The sequence below is a fragment of the Lonchura striata genome, chromosome 2, assembly GCF_046129695.1.
Source record: "Lonchura striata isolate bLonStr1 chromosome 2, bLonStr1.mat, whole genome shotgun sequence".
NCBI lineage: Eukaryota > Metazoa > Chordata > Aves > Passeriformes > Estrildidae > Lonchura > Lonchura striata.
In genome coordinates this window covers 33,087,589-33,105,150 of record NC_134604.1, presented here as the reverse complement: position 1 = coordinate 33,105,150, position 17,562 = coordinate 33,087,589, and the positions used below count along the sequence as shown (strand labels likewise).

General features: G+C 38.8%; 1 protein-coding gene across 13 annotated transcripts in view; it reads left to right on the top strand.

Annotated features, from left to right (window-relative positions):
• TENM4 (teneurin transmembrane protein 4) overlaps window positions 1-17,562 on the top strand; it is a 1,541,819-nt gene that overhangs the window by 1,314,921 nt on the left and 209,336 nt on the right. For all 13 annotated transcript variants that reach the window (XM_031505163.2, XM_077781310.1, XM_077781309.1 and 10 more), the window contains one exon: window positions 15,820-16,072. In XM_031505163.2, coding sequence (XP_031361023.2) covers window positions 15,820-16,072 — 253 coding nt within the window. The remainder of the gene's footprint in view (window positions 1-15,819; window positions 16,073-17,562) is intronic.

The following is a 17,562-nucleotide window of genomic DNA, read 5'->3' as shown; positions in this document are numbered from 1 at the left end:
CATAATGAAGTTGATTAGATCTCCCCTAGGACAGATATGTCTTTTTTTCTAGTTAAAGAGACTGACAAGCTCTAATATGCCATGAATAATTTTATCTGTGAAGAAAGATCGAGACATACAGACTCATATGGGCAGCAGGAGTTTTAATTTTCTTATTTGTTGAAAACCAAAATAAGCTTTTGATGAAGTGCTTACTTCACACTTCACGTTTTTACTGAGTTTATTAAGTATATTTATAGGTGTAAATCCTTGGGGAAATTCTGTCTAAACCTGAATGTGCTTCCAGTCCCTGGGAGGCTAGGTACAAAGATTTGTTAGCTATATATGTTGTTGATTGCTCCTTTGCATTCATTTTGATTTGCCAAGAGAGTCTTCCTTTCTTGACAAGTTCAGTAACATAAATTAGAAAAAGGAAATAGCATGAGAGCATGACTGCTTCATGTGTTTAAACTTCTCCACCAGTTTCATAAACCTGAGCTAGTGGGAATAAACATAGAATAAATAAATCAGCATTTGAAATTAAAAATAAACAAACCATACATCTTCTCTGGATGCTGGTGTAGAAGCAGATGCTTTACGAAAAATATCTTACACAGTTTGGTACAGATTTTGCCTGATGGTTTTGTGCACTCTTACTAGTTTAGAATGCTTCGTGCAGGATGCCTGGCAGTTTTTGGGTGCTGTACCCACTTCATTTTCCTCCTTTACATCTTGCTGGAATCTTCCTTCCAGTTGTATCTTGTCCAGTGTAGAGTGTTGCTTCTATAAATTGTACAAGAGCAGTATCTGGGTAGGCCTTCAGAAATACCAGGGTCGTGTGCTTAAGGAAAAGCATAAGAATGTGGTGTGTACATGTATAGAGAGGCCTTGTAGCCACAGCTACAAGAATAAAAAACAACCTAAGTGTCCCCTTGGGATTTTTTGGTTTAAAGAAGCACAGTTCTCCTTCTTGCTGCTGATCAAAGGCATCTGTGGCTCAAGCTGTGTTTTTGTTAGATCTGTGAGGAATCACATTGGCATAACTCTGACCCTGGCTCAGAACTAAACCACAGTTGCTTCTGGCACTGAGATGTGAGCAGTAGATACCAATGCAGCATCGTACCCTGCACCAGACACCAGCTGTCATGGCACTGACCCCTCAGAAGCCATCTCTCTTGTCCAGGTGAGTGTATTTACCAGCAGGTCAGTCAGGCAGCCTGTACACTTGCACACCATCACTTTGAACACTGTGTTTCTGTGTCAGAAATGTACAGTGGATGAAAGCTTATAAAAGGCTGTTCAGATCACTACTGAGATGCAGTCTTCGCTAATTTTCCAGCAGAAAACCCCTCTGTTCTCTTTGTTGTGCCAAGTGCTGAGTTTCTGGACAACCTTCCACAGCTCAAACAGCTGCCTTGGTCTGCAGATCAGCTGTTTGAGCCACAATGCTGTTCCATGCCAACCAGAGCCTTCCTTTTGCTTTCATACCCATTTGTTTGGTGTATGTCACAGGTACAAAGCCTTTTGGAGTCAGCAGAGTATTTATCAGCAACTCCAAGTCAACTGAGAGGTAGAAACACTGTCAATACTTGTTTGTGGATCGCTGCTTGATTTACTAGAGATAATGGTCTCCAAGGAAGTGGGAGTGGGAATTACCAAGTTTTTCCTGATCTCTTTTAGTACATGTGTTATAATCTACCATCCTTCAATTCTGAACAGCTAATTACTCATCGTGGGATGCAAATTTTTAATAAAGGAAAATTTTCAGAATTTGTTGATTCCCACTGGACTGCAAAGTGTAGACTTACTGAAAACTTGGGTGACTGTAGTATGCATATAGAGGATGCAACCCCTCCCTGCAATTTGGATGACTCCCACTGCGTCATCCACAATTTTGACAGTTTTTGTCATTATGAGGAGGCTATTTCATTGGACAAGTCCCTATCATAAGCTGAATACTGTCTTTCTGAGGATTATCTTAAAAACATCTTAAGTCTTTTACAGGGAGAAAAAAAAAAAGGTTCTTTCTGCACTGACAGACTTTTGGGTGATGTCTCACTTCAATGGAGCTTTTATACTGATTCCTAAAAAAAGTGGGGCTTCCTTCAAGACAAAGATACGACTGTCACTACTTTCTTTTTCTCACCATAAATCACAGAATGACAGGATAGTTTGGGTTTGTAGAAACCTTAATGATTATTGATCTCCAACTCCCCTGCCATGGGCAAGCACACCTTCCACTAGACCAGAATGCTCTTGAACTCCTCAGGATGGAGGTAGCCTTTTATATAGAGAAGACCATCTACATGTGTATAACTAAGGAAAAGCAGTAATTTTGTTCGGCTTGTTAAAGATTGTTTTGTAATTTATGATACAATCTCTGTTTGTTCCCCCAATGCAATCACCTTAATTTTTAACTATTTCCTAAGAAAATAAGGTCTAAATAACTGTATTTCCTGTCTGCCTGACTCCCTGTTACCTGTATTTTTAAGCTGTTGACCAGTTTTGGCTGCTTAATGAGAGCAGAGGTCTCAAAGATATACAAAATTCCTACAAATTTTGTGGAAATTCAGACCTTTGTGAGAGGAAAGATAAGGAGAATTACACCAATGCCCATTCTTTTTGTCAGCAGCCACCAGGGCAGCCAAAACATACCAATTCCTAGATGGAAGCAGGATCGGGAAATTAAATACATACAGTCATGTGTACTTAGTCACAAATCTTTGTGCTGAACTTTGTTTTCATTACTTCAGAGTTCACTATTTTCGTGTGCAAATTGAGCTCTGTTCCTTTCATCATCCAATACCTTTAATTATAGCCATAATCATCTAATATGGAGTCCTATTATCAGATGCTCTTAACTAATTAATGCTGTAAATTACTGTAAAAATCCAGGGTGGAAGTTGCTATGTGATAAAAATATATTATTTGTGTTTCTAGCTCCTGGAAATATATATTAATGTTTCTGGTCCCCAGTGTATACCAGATAGATTATTTTGAAAGCACCATGTCCCAAATAGGGAAACTATCACTTTACTCCTCCAATAAACACTGTGCAATTACACAGAAGCATGGGTGGTTTCTAACTGTCAATGTTACTGTGAATTTAAAGAAATGGAGAGTCTACATTCCCTGATGCTTAGGGTTTTTCTATGAGGTCAGGCCACCTCTTGGCCCTGAAGATCTCAGCAGATTTGGTTAGTCTGTGGGTTCTCTTCAGAGAACAGTCTGGTGCTTTTCCTGTGGATCTTTCAGTAGATATAGATTGGACTGGGTAAGAGAGGAGTGTGGGGAAATTTGAACATGTACATCCAACCCTTCTGGCTTATATGGCTTATGAGAGCTGGTTTTAAGGATTGGTTGGCAGAGATTGTGAATTTCAGATTTGACTGATGGGGGAAGATCAGGGATGGTCCACATGAAAGTTGATAGTTTAGAAGAAAAGCTGTAGAAGAGATGAAGACAGTCTGGTCCATCAGTGATACTTCTTCAGGGCAAATGTTTCCCTGCCTTACTCTTGCTCTTCTTCTCTGACATAATTTGCAATTTTTCTGGCTAGTTTCTGGCTGCAGTTGCATTTCCTTCACTTAATGTATCTACAAACCCTGCTCATTTGTTTTAATTCAGTGAGGCATCAAATGCTGATTAATCTCAATGAATCCCCAGCATCTAAAACTTTCCTTAGGAGCCAGATACTGCCCACACTGTGCACAAAACTGCTGCTGACATCAAGAGTTATGTTGCAGATCAAGGCGAGTATTGTCAATACAGGAGTTTTGCTGCAGATCAAGGGCAGTGGATCTCTGTGGGAGTTTCTGCACGTTTCTTTCCAAATGGCTATGTTGGCAGGGAAGTAGGCTGCTGGATTCATAACAGCAGACATAGATCTGTCCCTGTCATGGTTTGATCACTGGAACTGAAAAATAAAGAAAGCCCTGCCTGGTTTCCACTATTAAAGTTACCCTCAAATATTAAGGTATTTTTTTCAGAAAATGAGCTGTAAAATTCCAACCATGCTAAAGTCTTAGAGAGTTTTACACTTCTTTTCAATGGAGTCTGGGCTTCATCCTTCATGCAGCAGCTGTCTTGTTCTTTGGCAGGCTTGGTGGCTGTCCAGTGATGAGTTAAATGATTCTTTCATGTAGTTTTGATGTTAATTTGATAAATATGTGAAGTACTTTAGCTTAAAAGTGAGTAATACAAAGTTATATGCATAAACAAATTCAGTGAAATTTAAGCCTAAAAGTTTAAAATATCCAGTCATTATTAATTTAAATAATGTTATTAAGTAATTTTATTTTTGCTTCAGAAATGTATTTTTGGAAGAGGTTCCTTCACAGTAGACTGAATAGGATGTGTTCTCTTAGTATTTGTAAAACCCTGTAGCCAGTTATTCATCCCACTGTTTAATTTGCAACTTGTGGTTTGTGATGGGTCCATTCCAAAACTCGACGTCATTCATCTAGAGGGTTGAGGAGGCTCTGGGACTGTGAAGGGAACAAAAATAAACCTTCTTTATCGCATGTTATTTGTGAATTACAGAATAAAATATGTCTTAATTATCATCTCTTTAATTGAACCAAAAAAATTTTGTCACCCTCCTTGGTTGTGTCCTGGAGTTGTGTCAGTTAGTGCCAGTGGCAGACTAAAATAGCTTTAATATTGTTGCCCCTAAAAAAACAAGGCTGTATTTTAATACGACTACATTCTGAACTCCATTTTTTTCTGTTGAGAGAGAGATAGAAGGGGTATACATTTTATAGGGAATGTTTCCAGCATGAAGCTGGTATAAATTGTTTTGCTCAGAGAATAACTAGCAATGTTTGAAACAAAGTTTCATATACATCTGAAATGTATATTGTCAGGATACTTGGAAGTCATAAAAAAATCCCTTTTCTACCCTGAACAGTTGTTCTAGTTCTCTGACAGTGCATATATGAAATTATTGTTTGTTTTGATCACACCAAAGCCTTTGATAATATAGAGATGTGTGCATGTTTGCACAGTCTTCATAAGCCACTGATCTTTTCTAAACCATGCTGTGCTCACATTTGTTGAAAATACTATAAGAAAATTATTACTTTATTTTGACATTTTTCCTAGGAAGCTCTCCTAAACTGCTTCAAAGAATGTCAAGAGCACTTAGAGGAAGCAATGAAAAGGACCTTACAAAACTCATCTTTTGTGATAATCTGCGCTTTAAAGCTGTGTGCTTTGTGCCGAAGTGTTATCTGAGTGCGCTGTCACTCTCCTGAACTGCCACGTGCTAAGGGAACCTGCAGCTAGTACTGGACTTCAGACAGTGCTAGGACTCTGTACTTCCAAAGAACATTACAAAACAACCTAAGCACCTGGCTCTGGGATCTGCACTAATATCGCTCATTTGGGGCTTGATTTTCCAATTTTCTTGGTAAATTTTTTCAAGGCCACAGGTATCACAGGGTAGTGGAAATGGGAGCTCGTACCTTAATTGTGTTAGGGCACCTGAAAAATCTCTCTGTTGGCATATGTAGAGGTACCAGTAATAATCCAGTGACAGTTTCACACATGAACAGTTGTATGCTAGTGTAGATGAAGAATGACTTTGCAGAAATAGATCTGCCTCTCTCAGACCTCTTGAGAATTCTCACATGAGAATAACTGCTGAATAACCTGGTACCCTAGCTTTTCTCTGTTTCCCTACACTGAAGAAAACCACAATAAGCACTAGGATTATAAATAATAATTTCAATACTTCTTTTCTTTAAGAAAGGCTCAGGCAGTCTTTTTGTTCTACCGGAAGCCTTTTCATGTATTAATTTTAAATTAGCCTATTTTCCAAGATGGAAGTTGAAGGACAGTAGTCATCGCTGCCAGTAAAGGCAATAGCTCATGGAAGGGAAACAAAAGTCAAGAGGAGGAACTAAGTAAAGATCAAAATCTTTTAACTATAACATGTTTTTTCTGTCTCTGTAGCACAGTATGCATTCGTCTCACTGTATCAAGGCAGAGATATACACAAAGTTACATTCAGAATATTAGGGTGAAAAATTAACATCAGAACATGCATAAATGTCTTTATGATCTATTAATATTTAGGTGCAGTGTATTTATAGTTTAGTTGATGTAATTTAAGCACTAAAGGTTTGCAACATGAAGTGTAGAAGTAAAATAAAAAAGTGATAAATGAAATTGATCATGAATATTTCCTCTCAGACATGTGTTGTCAAAGGGTCTGTATCAATTAGTACTGAGATTTTTTGGGGTGGAGACATTATGAATAGTTTGAAAACCATACACGCTGGATAAGCTACATAGCCATTCCATCATGGCGCTTTTGTGAACAAAGTGCAGCATTGTTGAGGGGTATCTTGACAGATTCATAGTTTTGATTTTCTTTTAGTGGCCTCTTCAAGTGTTAATAAAAATATAAAAGTTTTATGTCTGTTCCAGAATTATTTGGAGTGCAGCCGTCTGCCATTGTGCTTCCAAGAATGTCAAATAGAACCTGAAGGGAAAGGTCATGGAGCCCAGCTCTCACAAATCAGATTCCTGTGCCAGAGGGAATAAGGTTTTCCACCTGTGCAGAGAGATTTTACACTCATCTGCACCCATTGTTTCCACCAAAGGAACTCGGTCAGCTTTGTGTACGTGGTGGATGGGGCAGGGAATGTAGGTAGTAATCCCTGTGACTGACGTCATGTCAGTCACAGCTGTCAGATGGAATTGTCACCAATTTATGTTGTGCTTCGGAGGTGTTTAATAGAATTTTCTTTGTTAAAACTTTAAAGGCAGGAAAAAAAAATAAAAGGAGCATGGGGGCATGGAATGGGTAACAAAGGAAAAACTGGAGAATTAGTTATGTACTGTGCAGTGCCTCTGTTTTGTAGCACCTAGGGGGGCAGCATGCAGAGAAGTTGATCCAAAGTAATGAAAAAAAAATTTGCCAGCAAAGACTTGAATTAGTTTCAGTTGTTGCCAACATGAAATCTCCCCATTTCTTTCTCAAGACTGAATAATCAAAATCATTAGTGCTTGTAAGTATTGTGCTAGACCACATCATGTTGCATTTCATAGCACTTTGCTGTGAAATAATGGAATTGTGTGTTTCCAGAGACTTATTCATTCACAAGCCTGGGTAAGATCTAAATGAAAAAGAAAGGAAAAAACTGTACCTTGGATGTTTGTGCCATGCAACTCCCTGGTGGCTGTGGGATTTACATGCCAATTGAGGTGGGAATCCAGACCCAAAGCTTGCAAGTTATTATTAAATACAAATTTAATATTAACAAACATTAAATTAAAAAAAATTACATACCTGGTCCTGACACGTGGTGAAACTGCATGAAACTTGTGTTTCATATTTGCAAAAGGATGGGCTCTGGATTGTCATGGCTGACAACATTGTAAAAAATACATAAACCAGACTATTTCCTCAGCTGCTATTAATAGTCAGCTTTGCTGATGAAGCTGGGGATCTGTCAGTCCTGTGTGTTTGTGCACAGCTAAGTCACAACAGTGCTGCAGTTTATAAAAGATTTTTGAAGGGCGTAAGCAAAATAGAGACTGTTTGTTCATTTTATTTTTATGGGGAAACAGACAAAGATCAGTTCTATATTTCAATTTTTCTAATACAGGTATATGAAAAAAACAGAAAGCCAGCAATATCAGAGAGCTTTGCTGGCAAAATCCTGAGTTTTATTTGCTATTACAGCAGCCAGAGGCACCTTTTGCCGATGTGCTTCTGTTTCAGGATCCGCTTAACACAAACAATTCAGAGATTTCCTTGTGCAGCTGTACAGGTAATCATGTCTGGTTTGGGCAACAGTGAACTGGCTGGTTATCTGTTTCATATATATATATATATTTGTCTCCATATGTTACTGCATGAAAGGATCACAAAACAGACACAGGAGAGAGTGTATGGACGGAAACAAGCAAAACTTGCTCTGTATCAAAGAGTTCCTTGGGGCCTCAAGTCAATAAACTGCAGACATCAGAGAAATGCGCTACATTTCTTTCAAGAAGAACAATCTTAGGTGTAATAACAGTTGTATTCTTAAATGTGCAGTGGAGGGGGCAGCAGATCAGAACTTTTTCCATTTCCCCAGGCCTTTTATGCATGAGGGATGGCACCCAGCTGCTTTGGCCAAGTCTGTGCAAGTTGGACTCTTTGGACAGGAGACTATCAATCTAAAGTGGCATAGTTGGCTAAACTATAGCTACTGGGATATGATGGGTGGCTACAAATGAGTTTTAGGGTTTGTGTGTGCTATGGAAAACAATGGGAATTGAATACACCTTTCTAACACCTAAAAAAAGGTACATAGCTTCAGAAGTACTGACTTCATACATCTCTTACTTAGAAAAGAGAAAGCTGAAGGATCCCAGTTCTCCAGGAGGTGGGTTTTGAAGTTTTATTTGCACATGTTTAGAAACATTCAATGAGCGTAATTTTTAGCAACTCAAAATCAGAGCACAGATGCACCATCCTTAGCTCCAGGCCAGCAGATTTTCTTTCCTGACATTATGGTGCTGTACCCTGCTAAGATGTAGTGCAGGTTGGTTATCTTCAGTCATTTAGCTGGAAGGGAGCTTGAAGGAACCATCAGTACTGTTAGAATGGCACAGCAAACTCATTTGAGCATCCTTGAAAATTAGGAGAGTAGCAGTTATGGGTTTCCAAACATGAGAACCCAGACCTAAGGGGCTGAGAGCACAGTGTGGTTGACTGCAGCATCTCACCTGAGTGGTGAGGCTCACAGTGAGTTTTTATGTTTGGGGGCATGTCTGAGAGGAAAGGAGGTCTAATGAAGCATTGTTTATTTGTTTGTTTATATGCTTAGACCAGAAAGGCCAGCAGTTCAACAGCTTGAGACTTCAAAGGCCACTATTGCCTCCAGTGTGTGGTGTCAGGGTAGTTAAAGATGTTTCTTTCCAGTAAGTCCAGCAGAAAATTCAGCCTCCAGGGCTGCAGGCGAATTTGCTTAGCTGCACACAGTAGAAGCTACTTTCCTGTGTTTCCCATAAATGATTTCACAACTTAAATATATTATTTGAGTTTACACTCTGCCAGATACTCTGGGGTTTTTTCACATTTCTTTGTGCTAAAGACAGTGATTCTTTATAAACTGTCAGATGCTAAGCAGTAGTACTCTGCCTTGATTTTATTAGATTGTGACTCTCTTTTATTGAGTAATGAACATCATGAGTTAAAAGTCTGCATATCATCCTTTGATGGTGACCCGAACCTTTTTAAAACCATTACTTGTAGGGCATTCAATCCAGTCAGATGCATGCTGATGAACAAACAGCCACCCAGAGCTCCTGCTGACTATGTACAGGCAAAGCTTGACAGCCCAGCATCAAACAAAAAATTGATTTTAAGCCCAGAAGTCAATATCTTGCTTTTGCAAAGGCACTTTGGCACTTGAGAGGAAAGTTTGCATGTAATGTACACATTTGGTGAACAAAATACAAAGGAGATGGTTTGTTTGGACTTGATTTGGTGCACCCATGGTTTTCTATAAATAGTAAAGCCAATGTACTGTTGATCTGTGCAGCTGGAGGGGAGCTTCAACTTGTTTTACATGTGCACAGGTAGCATCTAAATGGGCCTGATTTTTGATGTAATTGATCAAAATAAACAAAGCTTCCTAAGTACAGCTATGACCTGGTAATGTTTCAGGATGAAGTCTTAATAAGTTTATAAAGTCTAGTCTTGTCAGTCAGTAACAAAGTGCCATTTTATCTGCTACCTCATTTTGGGGTCCCTCATTTTCTCTTTGTACTTGTTATGGTCAGTTTGTGAGACTGAGATGGTGAGGAGAATGATTGCCTCTTTTACATGTGCTATACTGCTGGAAGTCAGGTTTAGATTTTGATAGTTAGAGTCTTTCTGCACTGGTTCTGATATGTGTAGTTTTACTAAAAATATCTAGAATATCTGTGGACAGTGTCTGGAGACATTCATAGGGACAATGAGTAGTGTTGCCATGAAAAGACACTGCAGGTTTTAAATTGTGCAGCTTTTTTTGGTGCTCGGTCTTTGTAGTACATGCTATTGCAAATTCAATGTCCAAGTTGCACATTTAGAAGAATACTCAAAACTATTTACATCTTTATAGCTGATATTCCTCTAGTAAGTATTTTCCAATGTTTGTGGATTTTTCTGAACAGAAGACTACATCAAAGTTGCATGGGAAAATTCTTCTTTAGGCTTTAGTTGTCCACAGTCCACAGTTGGTTGCATGTTTATGCACATGGTATCATAAAATATGGGTGAGATATAAGGCTGTGAAGACAGCAAATCAAAGAGTTCAGCTGGAAAAAAGACTCTGAGCCAGAATACTCTCTAGAACCAGGACACAGACACTGATGATTCTAACTGCATGATGAGGACTATGCTCTTCTCTGAGTGAGAGCCCTTAATGGAACAGTAGCCCCTTATTATTCTGTTATATGAAATAAAACAGAGGAAAAAAAGTGTAAGGTTGGCTATCCTATTGTTTTATTACTTAATGGAGATTATACATCAGCATTTTGCTTTCCTTTTATGTTTCAGTGTCATTTTGAAAACCAGGGACACAAGATGCTGCTATAGGAAAAGATGTGTTTCACAATCTGTTGAAAACACTCCACTTCATAGTAGGAGAAGCTAGTCTTAAGTGAAATTCAGTGGTCTTGTGTCTTAAGGAGAGATACAGTTGTTCCAGTTGTAATGCTGATTCTAGTTTTTAAGTGTTAGTGAGGGAAAACACTTTTGCAAACACTTTATATCTGCTCAGATAAATCATCTGACTACTGAGTGACCTATTTCTCTCCATCTCTTTTCACCCTCCTGTGCAGTGGCTTCCTCACTGGGCTTTCCATGGAGACAAACACTGTTGTCAGACATTCCTTGAAGGAGGAAATTCTGTTCTAGGTTACAGAATATCAGTGCCAGCCATGGGGTGGACCAGCTTGGTACAAAAGAGGTACCTTTGCACACTGCTTCAGCTAAGTCTAGATGTTGCAAATTCAGCTGGATTATCTGCAGATAGAATTAAAACTGGGTCTTCAAATTGTCCTGGCTGTAATCAAAAGCTGCTAGGGTACCCTTCAAGCAGGCAGCTCCTCCCGCTTTGATTTTCCTCCTAATATTTTTCCATTATCTGCCAAACTGGGGGTTAAATATTCTGCTCCCTTTTCATTTTGCAGACACCACCATTGGCTTGGCATGTGTCTGATAGGGAAGCTGTTTTTGGCAAGCAGTCTCACTTCCAATAGTAAATTCCCTGTGTCTCCTACAAAGGTGATGCAAAAGACCCAGTTCAGTTTTTCCTAGTCCACCTGACATTAAATGTCTCATCAGATTAATGAGAGAAGCCACCCAGTTCCCATACTGAGTGGCACCCAATGGGACAGGGAGCCCTGTGAAGGTGATTTCAGCTGGCTGGTGCAAGTGCTGTGACTGTACAAATGCAGCAGACTGAAGTGGGTCCTGTAGCTGAAGCATAGCTCTTTGCTGTCCTGTCAATTGAATGCAGAGTATGTTGTTTAAAAAAGAATAGTTTCTTCTGCAAGAGGTGGCAGGATGGGGGCTGGGGGTGTTTATCCTTGTGAGTGGGCACAAGCACTATTGTCCAAAGTCACACTAGCAACTTCATCATCACAGCTACTGTGGAGCTGAGGTTCAAGGGAGCACAGAGTGATTCATTCCACCTGGCAATATATACAGTGAGTAAAGAGAAATATTTCCTGTACCTAATCCAGACATCAGTTAGGCATCAGTCTGTCTGAATGTGAGCAGACGTACAAATGACAAATGTGTGGAGGAACAGAATAAGCTGGGGAAAATATGAGAATGTATTTTTCACTCAGGTTAGCACATTTGCTCTGAACACAATCACGAAACCTAATGAATCAGAAAGTGTAATTGTTACATAGTCTAATTTCAAAACAGTACTACTCATTAAAGGTTGAGGGAGAGAAAAGGAACATGAGGTTCAGACCTTTAATTGAATTTTGTCATACTAGGTCCTCACTGTAATCTTTTATGGTTCACATTTATTCAGCTCTTCATTCACAGCTTTCTGTCAAGGGTCTCTAGCATGTACCAAGTATAAGCTTCATTAACTGTATTATCTTTCAGCTCTGCTTTATCTGTGATTACCAAGCTAGTGTTTCTCAATGACATTTTAATGTTAGAAAACAAGTTAAAAAAAAGCCACAAAAAACTCAACATAAAAGCAGATTTCAATCTGTTTTGTGCATTCAGATTTCCAAAGTTTCTTTACATTTGAATACAGACATGTTAGATACAGTGTGGCTACCTGTTAGAGGCTTATGGAGAGCTCTTTAAGTTCTGGCTATTTAGACTTCCATGGTTCACAGCCTGTCTTCTAGAAATGTTGAACTTTATCTCTGGGATGCTCTTTCATTGGCCCCTGGTGTCTAAGACTGGGACTGGTGTCTAAGACTCCTTTGCTATAGACAGGTCTCTTCTGTTCTCCCTTCAAGACACAGATTAACCCTTAAACTGTTTTGCTTGACTCTGAGACTATTAGAAATTTGGATAGGTGGGGGAGAGGTGCTTTACAAGGTGTTTGTTGTAATCTGTGGTGTTCTGTTAGCTCAGCTGATCCCTCTGAGTAGCTCATGTCAAGTTTTTCATTCTAACAAGTAGAGAGGGAATGATAAAGTCTGTGTCTTTTTAGAAACCAAGAAGGAAAATTGCAATAAGGAAAATGTTGAAAACTCTCTCTTTTGGAGTAAACAAAGATTACTTACAGACAATCACATTTAGCTATCTTATACTTGGTTAAGAAAGGTCTTGGAGAATCTTGTACAATTTGTTCACTGGCCATGGTGTTCTGCTCCTTTATAAACTTTTCTGAATTCCTGTTCTGCTGTTGTCCCAGTAAAGGTTTGCTGATAGATGTAGAGAGCTGTATCAGACTTCCCCTGTATCCCACCTATGTGGTGAGATCTGTAAAAATTCAGTTCTGTGCAATAGACAGCGAATGATCTGAGCATCTTCCCACTGGGTAAAATCTACACACGTACATGATGTAAGAGCCATTGCAGCCAGCATTAAGTTCTCCTTCCTGTGGGGAAATACAGCCACACAGTTTATATCACTCAAACATTGTGGGTCTAGTTAATAGTCATAGAATCACAGGTTTGGGATGGACCCTTTAAGACTCTAGTTCCAACCCTCTGCCATGGGCAGGAACACCTTTTGTTAGACTGAGTTGCTCAAACACCCATCCAGCCTGTCCTTGAATACTTCCAGCAATGAGGCATCTGCAGCTTCTCCAAGCATACTCAAAAAAGGGGAAAGTTGAAATTTTAGGAAATCAAGAAAGATTTTTTTTTTCCCTTTCATTGCAAATCCCATAGGAGCTTGGTCACAGCAGAGGGTAAGAACCTTAACAAGTTTTTTTTGCATCAAGAAAATCCTGCACAGCTGCAGTAATTTTCAGTAGGATAATTTCCTGGCTTGTGCTTTTGTCTATACCTTGTTTCTGATGTTCCTTAATTTGAGAAGAAGACAATAAAAAAAAAGTATCATAAGGCAAGGGAAATAATTACTAATTCTAGTTAAGGTATATTAAATTCCGTAGTGCTCAGACATGACATAAGTGTTCAGAATTTGTATATGAATGAAATAAAAAAACATTCTGGAAGGAAAAGCTACTTAAATGTCAGAAAAACCAAAATGCAAACTATAAAATCCTGTGAAAAATCACATAGACCAGAGTAAGATAGATGTGCTGTCTTTACTTAGCAAAGAAATCACGGAGAATATGAAAATAGAGAATGAAAATAACACATTTTTACTTGATTCAAAAGCATTATCCATAATAGCATCTGCAATGTGTCTGTAATAATATGGTGTAAATTGGAATTTACATAAAAGATCTTTGTAAACAGGCTTTGACTCACAATGTGAGAACGGTGCCTCCAGAAGGAAAAGTCAACCAATAGCAGGAGAACTTTGCAGAATGCCTATTACTTATTCCAAGATCCACCCATTTAGCCCCTTTGTAGGTTGCATAGTATTCATCTCAGACATGAGCTATGCTGAAAACTTAAATAGCTGGTCTTGGAAACCTCTTGTTTCTCCTGAATAGATAAGTCATTTTCTCTGGGATGAATTAAGCTCTTATTAATGGTGATAGAGTGTCAGCCCTAAAAGTTGGAAGTTCTCTATTTGTGTTCATCTCCCTCAGCTGGACTCTTCCTATCCTGATTCCTGTCTTTTGAGTAGAAGAGTCATTAATTTAACTAAACTAGGTGTAGAATTCCTTCACTGTTGTTTTTATTACCTCGATGGTCAAGATTTCAACTAAGCAACAGTCTCCAGCAATATCCAGTCCAAGAACTGTTGGACACTGATTCACAAGGTGCTGAAGAACTGAGGTGAAGCTGGTTTAGTTCTGATACTTCTTGTTTGTACAGTCCATGCTTATTGCTCTTCCCTTTCATTTGCTGGCTGATGTGCAAGTCAAAGCCAGCATTACTGGCATTATAGGACTTTTTAAATTTTGATTGAGCCCTGCTAAGTTAGATTTTTTTTTTTAGTAGTTCCTTAGATTCCCTTGAGAAGTCTGTCTGTCCAAATGTAGATGACCAGTATGGATATCTTTTTTGAACTTCTTGTTTTCTGTGTTACTGACATAAAATAGAGAGACCAGTAGGTATGTATATGACCTTTCTGGGGATTTAGGGTAAAATTGGCTTTTAAGATTGGGACCCTAAAACCACTCAGTTCTCCCTATGGAATATATACCCCTGTTTGCATGTCTATCCTGTCCAAGTCAGAGGTAAATATATGTCCAGTCCAGAATAATGGCACCCTTGTAATTAGCACTTTTTTTTTGCTAGACCACCTGAAACACCATTAGGTTCTGGTATAACCAGCCATAGTTAATGACGAGGCAGTGTGAGTCAACACAGGGTGAGGAGGGGCAGGATGTCTCTCTCACACATTGCCATGTGTTATTTCATATGTTTAACTATCTAAAAAGCTGCAGAGACACTGTGAATGCTTTTTCTGTTCCTCTCCTAAATCCAAGTCCTAATCAAAATTTCAAAAGTATCATTACATGTCTGATACAATTAATTAGCGAAAAAAGTAAAAATACAGATATAATCAGCACTTGCTTCACCTTTCCTAGGTGTTTGGCTTCCTCAGTCTGCATTCTTCAGTCTCTTGGCTAAGAAATACTCTGAGATTTACTCAAAGTAGCCATATCACTGATCTTTAACATCTTTTTTCTTGTTTCATTTTCCTGACACATCAGCTTTTATGCCACGTGCATTTTTTATTCAGTTTTGAGTACATTTCTAACAGTACAAACTATTGGATTTTGTTAAATTGTATAACCCTGACATGCTTTTCTGGCTTTCACTAAACCCAGTCTATGATTAAATTTATTTTTAGTCTTCTTCTTGACTTAATATTGAAAGTTCTGAGGCAAAATGGGCAGAACAAACTTCTCTGGGAGCTGTATATCCATCATAAACTGGTTCTAACATGTTATCTGTCCAGACTGGGTGTATTTTTCATGCTTTATCACAAATCAGTGCCACAGATAGATTGCAGTTTGCAACCTGCAGTTGTTCATCGAAGTTAACTTGGCTGTCAGGACAGCCTTTCTGCAGTGCTTTAAACTTTCATAACTTTTGTGCATGAGACTGAGCTATTTTTCTAGCTGGCTCAGGGATCAATGCTGTGTCATTAGAACATGTGGAACAAGGCTATGAGTTTCATTTAGGATGTGTGACACCCCAGCTTTCATGTCTGCACATAAATAAACCCAGTATGAAACTACTCAAATCATGAACCTTAAAAGTATTTTGCTTGCATTTTAGATCATCCTCCAAATATTCAAAATCATTCAAGACTTCGAACTCCACCACCTCCAATATCACATGCTCACACCCCAAATCAGCATCACGCAGCCTCCATCAATTCCCTGAACAGAGGGAACTTCACTCCACGCAGCAACCCGAGCCCAGCTCCTACGGACCACTCTCTCTCTGGAGAACAGCCAGCCACTACTCAAGAGCCAGCCCATGCTCAGGACAACTGGTTACTCAACAGCAACATCCCACTGGAGACAAGGTAGATCACCTTCTTTAGCACTTACAATGTTCTTACTGTGTGTGCTCAGGATGTTATGGAACATACACACATTTGCATAGCCAGCCACCTAGTTTGTGAACTGGTGTTTGACTTACGCATTTTGCGTTGTATTTATTATTCCTTGTGTCTTTTTATTTGGACCAGGAGAAGAGGAAATTGCTCTTCTTTCATAAACTAAAAATGTTGTCTTTACCAGCCGTTTATAAGGTTATTTTCCTCATTTATAATTGGAATCAGGATCATAGATTAAAATGTTCTTGGTTTTCTTTCTTTTATTCTCTTTTAATGTCTTTTCTTCCTATGTGGTAGGATAAATCAATAACCTATTTAAAAAACTGAAATCAGTCAGTATATTGAAAAGATTTAGCCTTGTAGCTGTGCCTCATCAAGCAGTACTTTCATAGTACGTAATTCAGGAAAGGTTGATCTTGTTTCACCTAATGAAGAGATGTCAGCTGCTGCCCTTTTAAACATTGCTCCAGCAAGCATGAAACACTGGATAGCCTACCTTCAGTCATTTAACGGTGTTGCCATTTAGCTCTCAAATTCTTTTCCACCTATGCAACACCTGAAGGTTGTGACAAGGGTGTGCCAAGTTGTTGTAGTCCATACCTTTGTTCAGATTCTGTGTAGGTTCTGGAAAAGAGAGCTCTCACAGTCCCTCAGCCTCAGTCCTCCTATCTGATGGTGAGTGCATCTACTTGCAGTCCCACTTGCTTTCTCCAGAGGTTTTGCTTCACCATTTCCTTTGCTACCAAGCAGCCACTGGGGATGCTGGAGTCATTAGCTCCCATACGTGGTGTCTTTTTCAGTCTGCAAAGGAGTTTTCCAAGCCTAAAACATGGTGCACTTACTCAACTGTCTTTGTCTTACTTTCTCAAACCAACAAGATTTCAGATGGCAAAAATCATACAATAACTGAAAACTGACACAAGGCCCAAATTTGTCACATCACTGCTGGTAGGACTCTCACTGAAAGGCAGCAATAGTTCTAGCTGTATCATGGGACAAATTGTACCCAGTTTTGCAAACTTCTGCTAAGAGAATGTTTGTTTTTTTTTTAAATGAGCACATCTATCAATCTTTTTGAGAATGAGCTATATCTGCTGGCCCTCTGAAACTTCTAAAACAACCTCAATATCACATTTTGTGACATTTAAAGATAATTAATTTTTCTGTGACTGCTTGATTAAAAAGACTCAACTAAGAACTGGATCCAAAAGATTAAGACAAAATTATAAGCAAATATTGCAAGTGTGATTTGGCAACAGTTTTAGTAATTATATTGTGTTAGTAATTATCAAGCACAAATACCAAAGCATTGAGTTTTATGTGATAATTCTTATTAAAATTGCATTAAAAAATACTTAGACCCTACTTCTGCAACTCTTTTGTAATAATCCTCTATAATTCTGAAGGAAGTCCTGTGCCTTTTCCTAGCCAGGTGGTGAATTCTTTATAGAAAACAT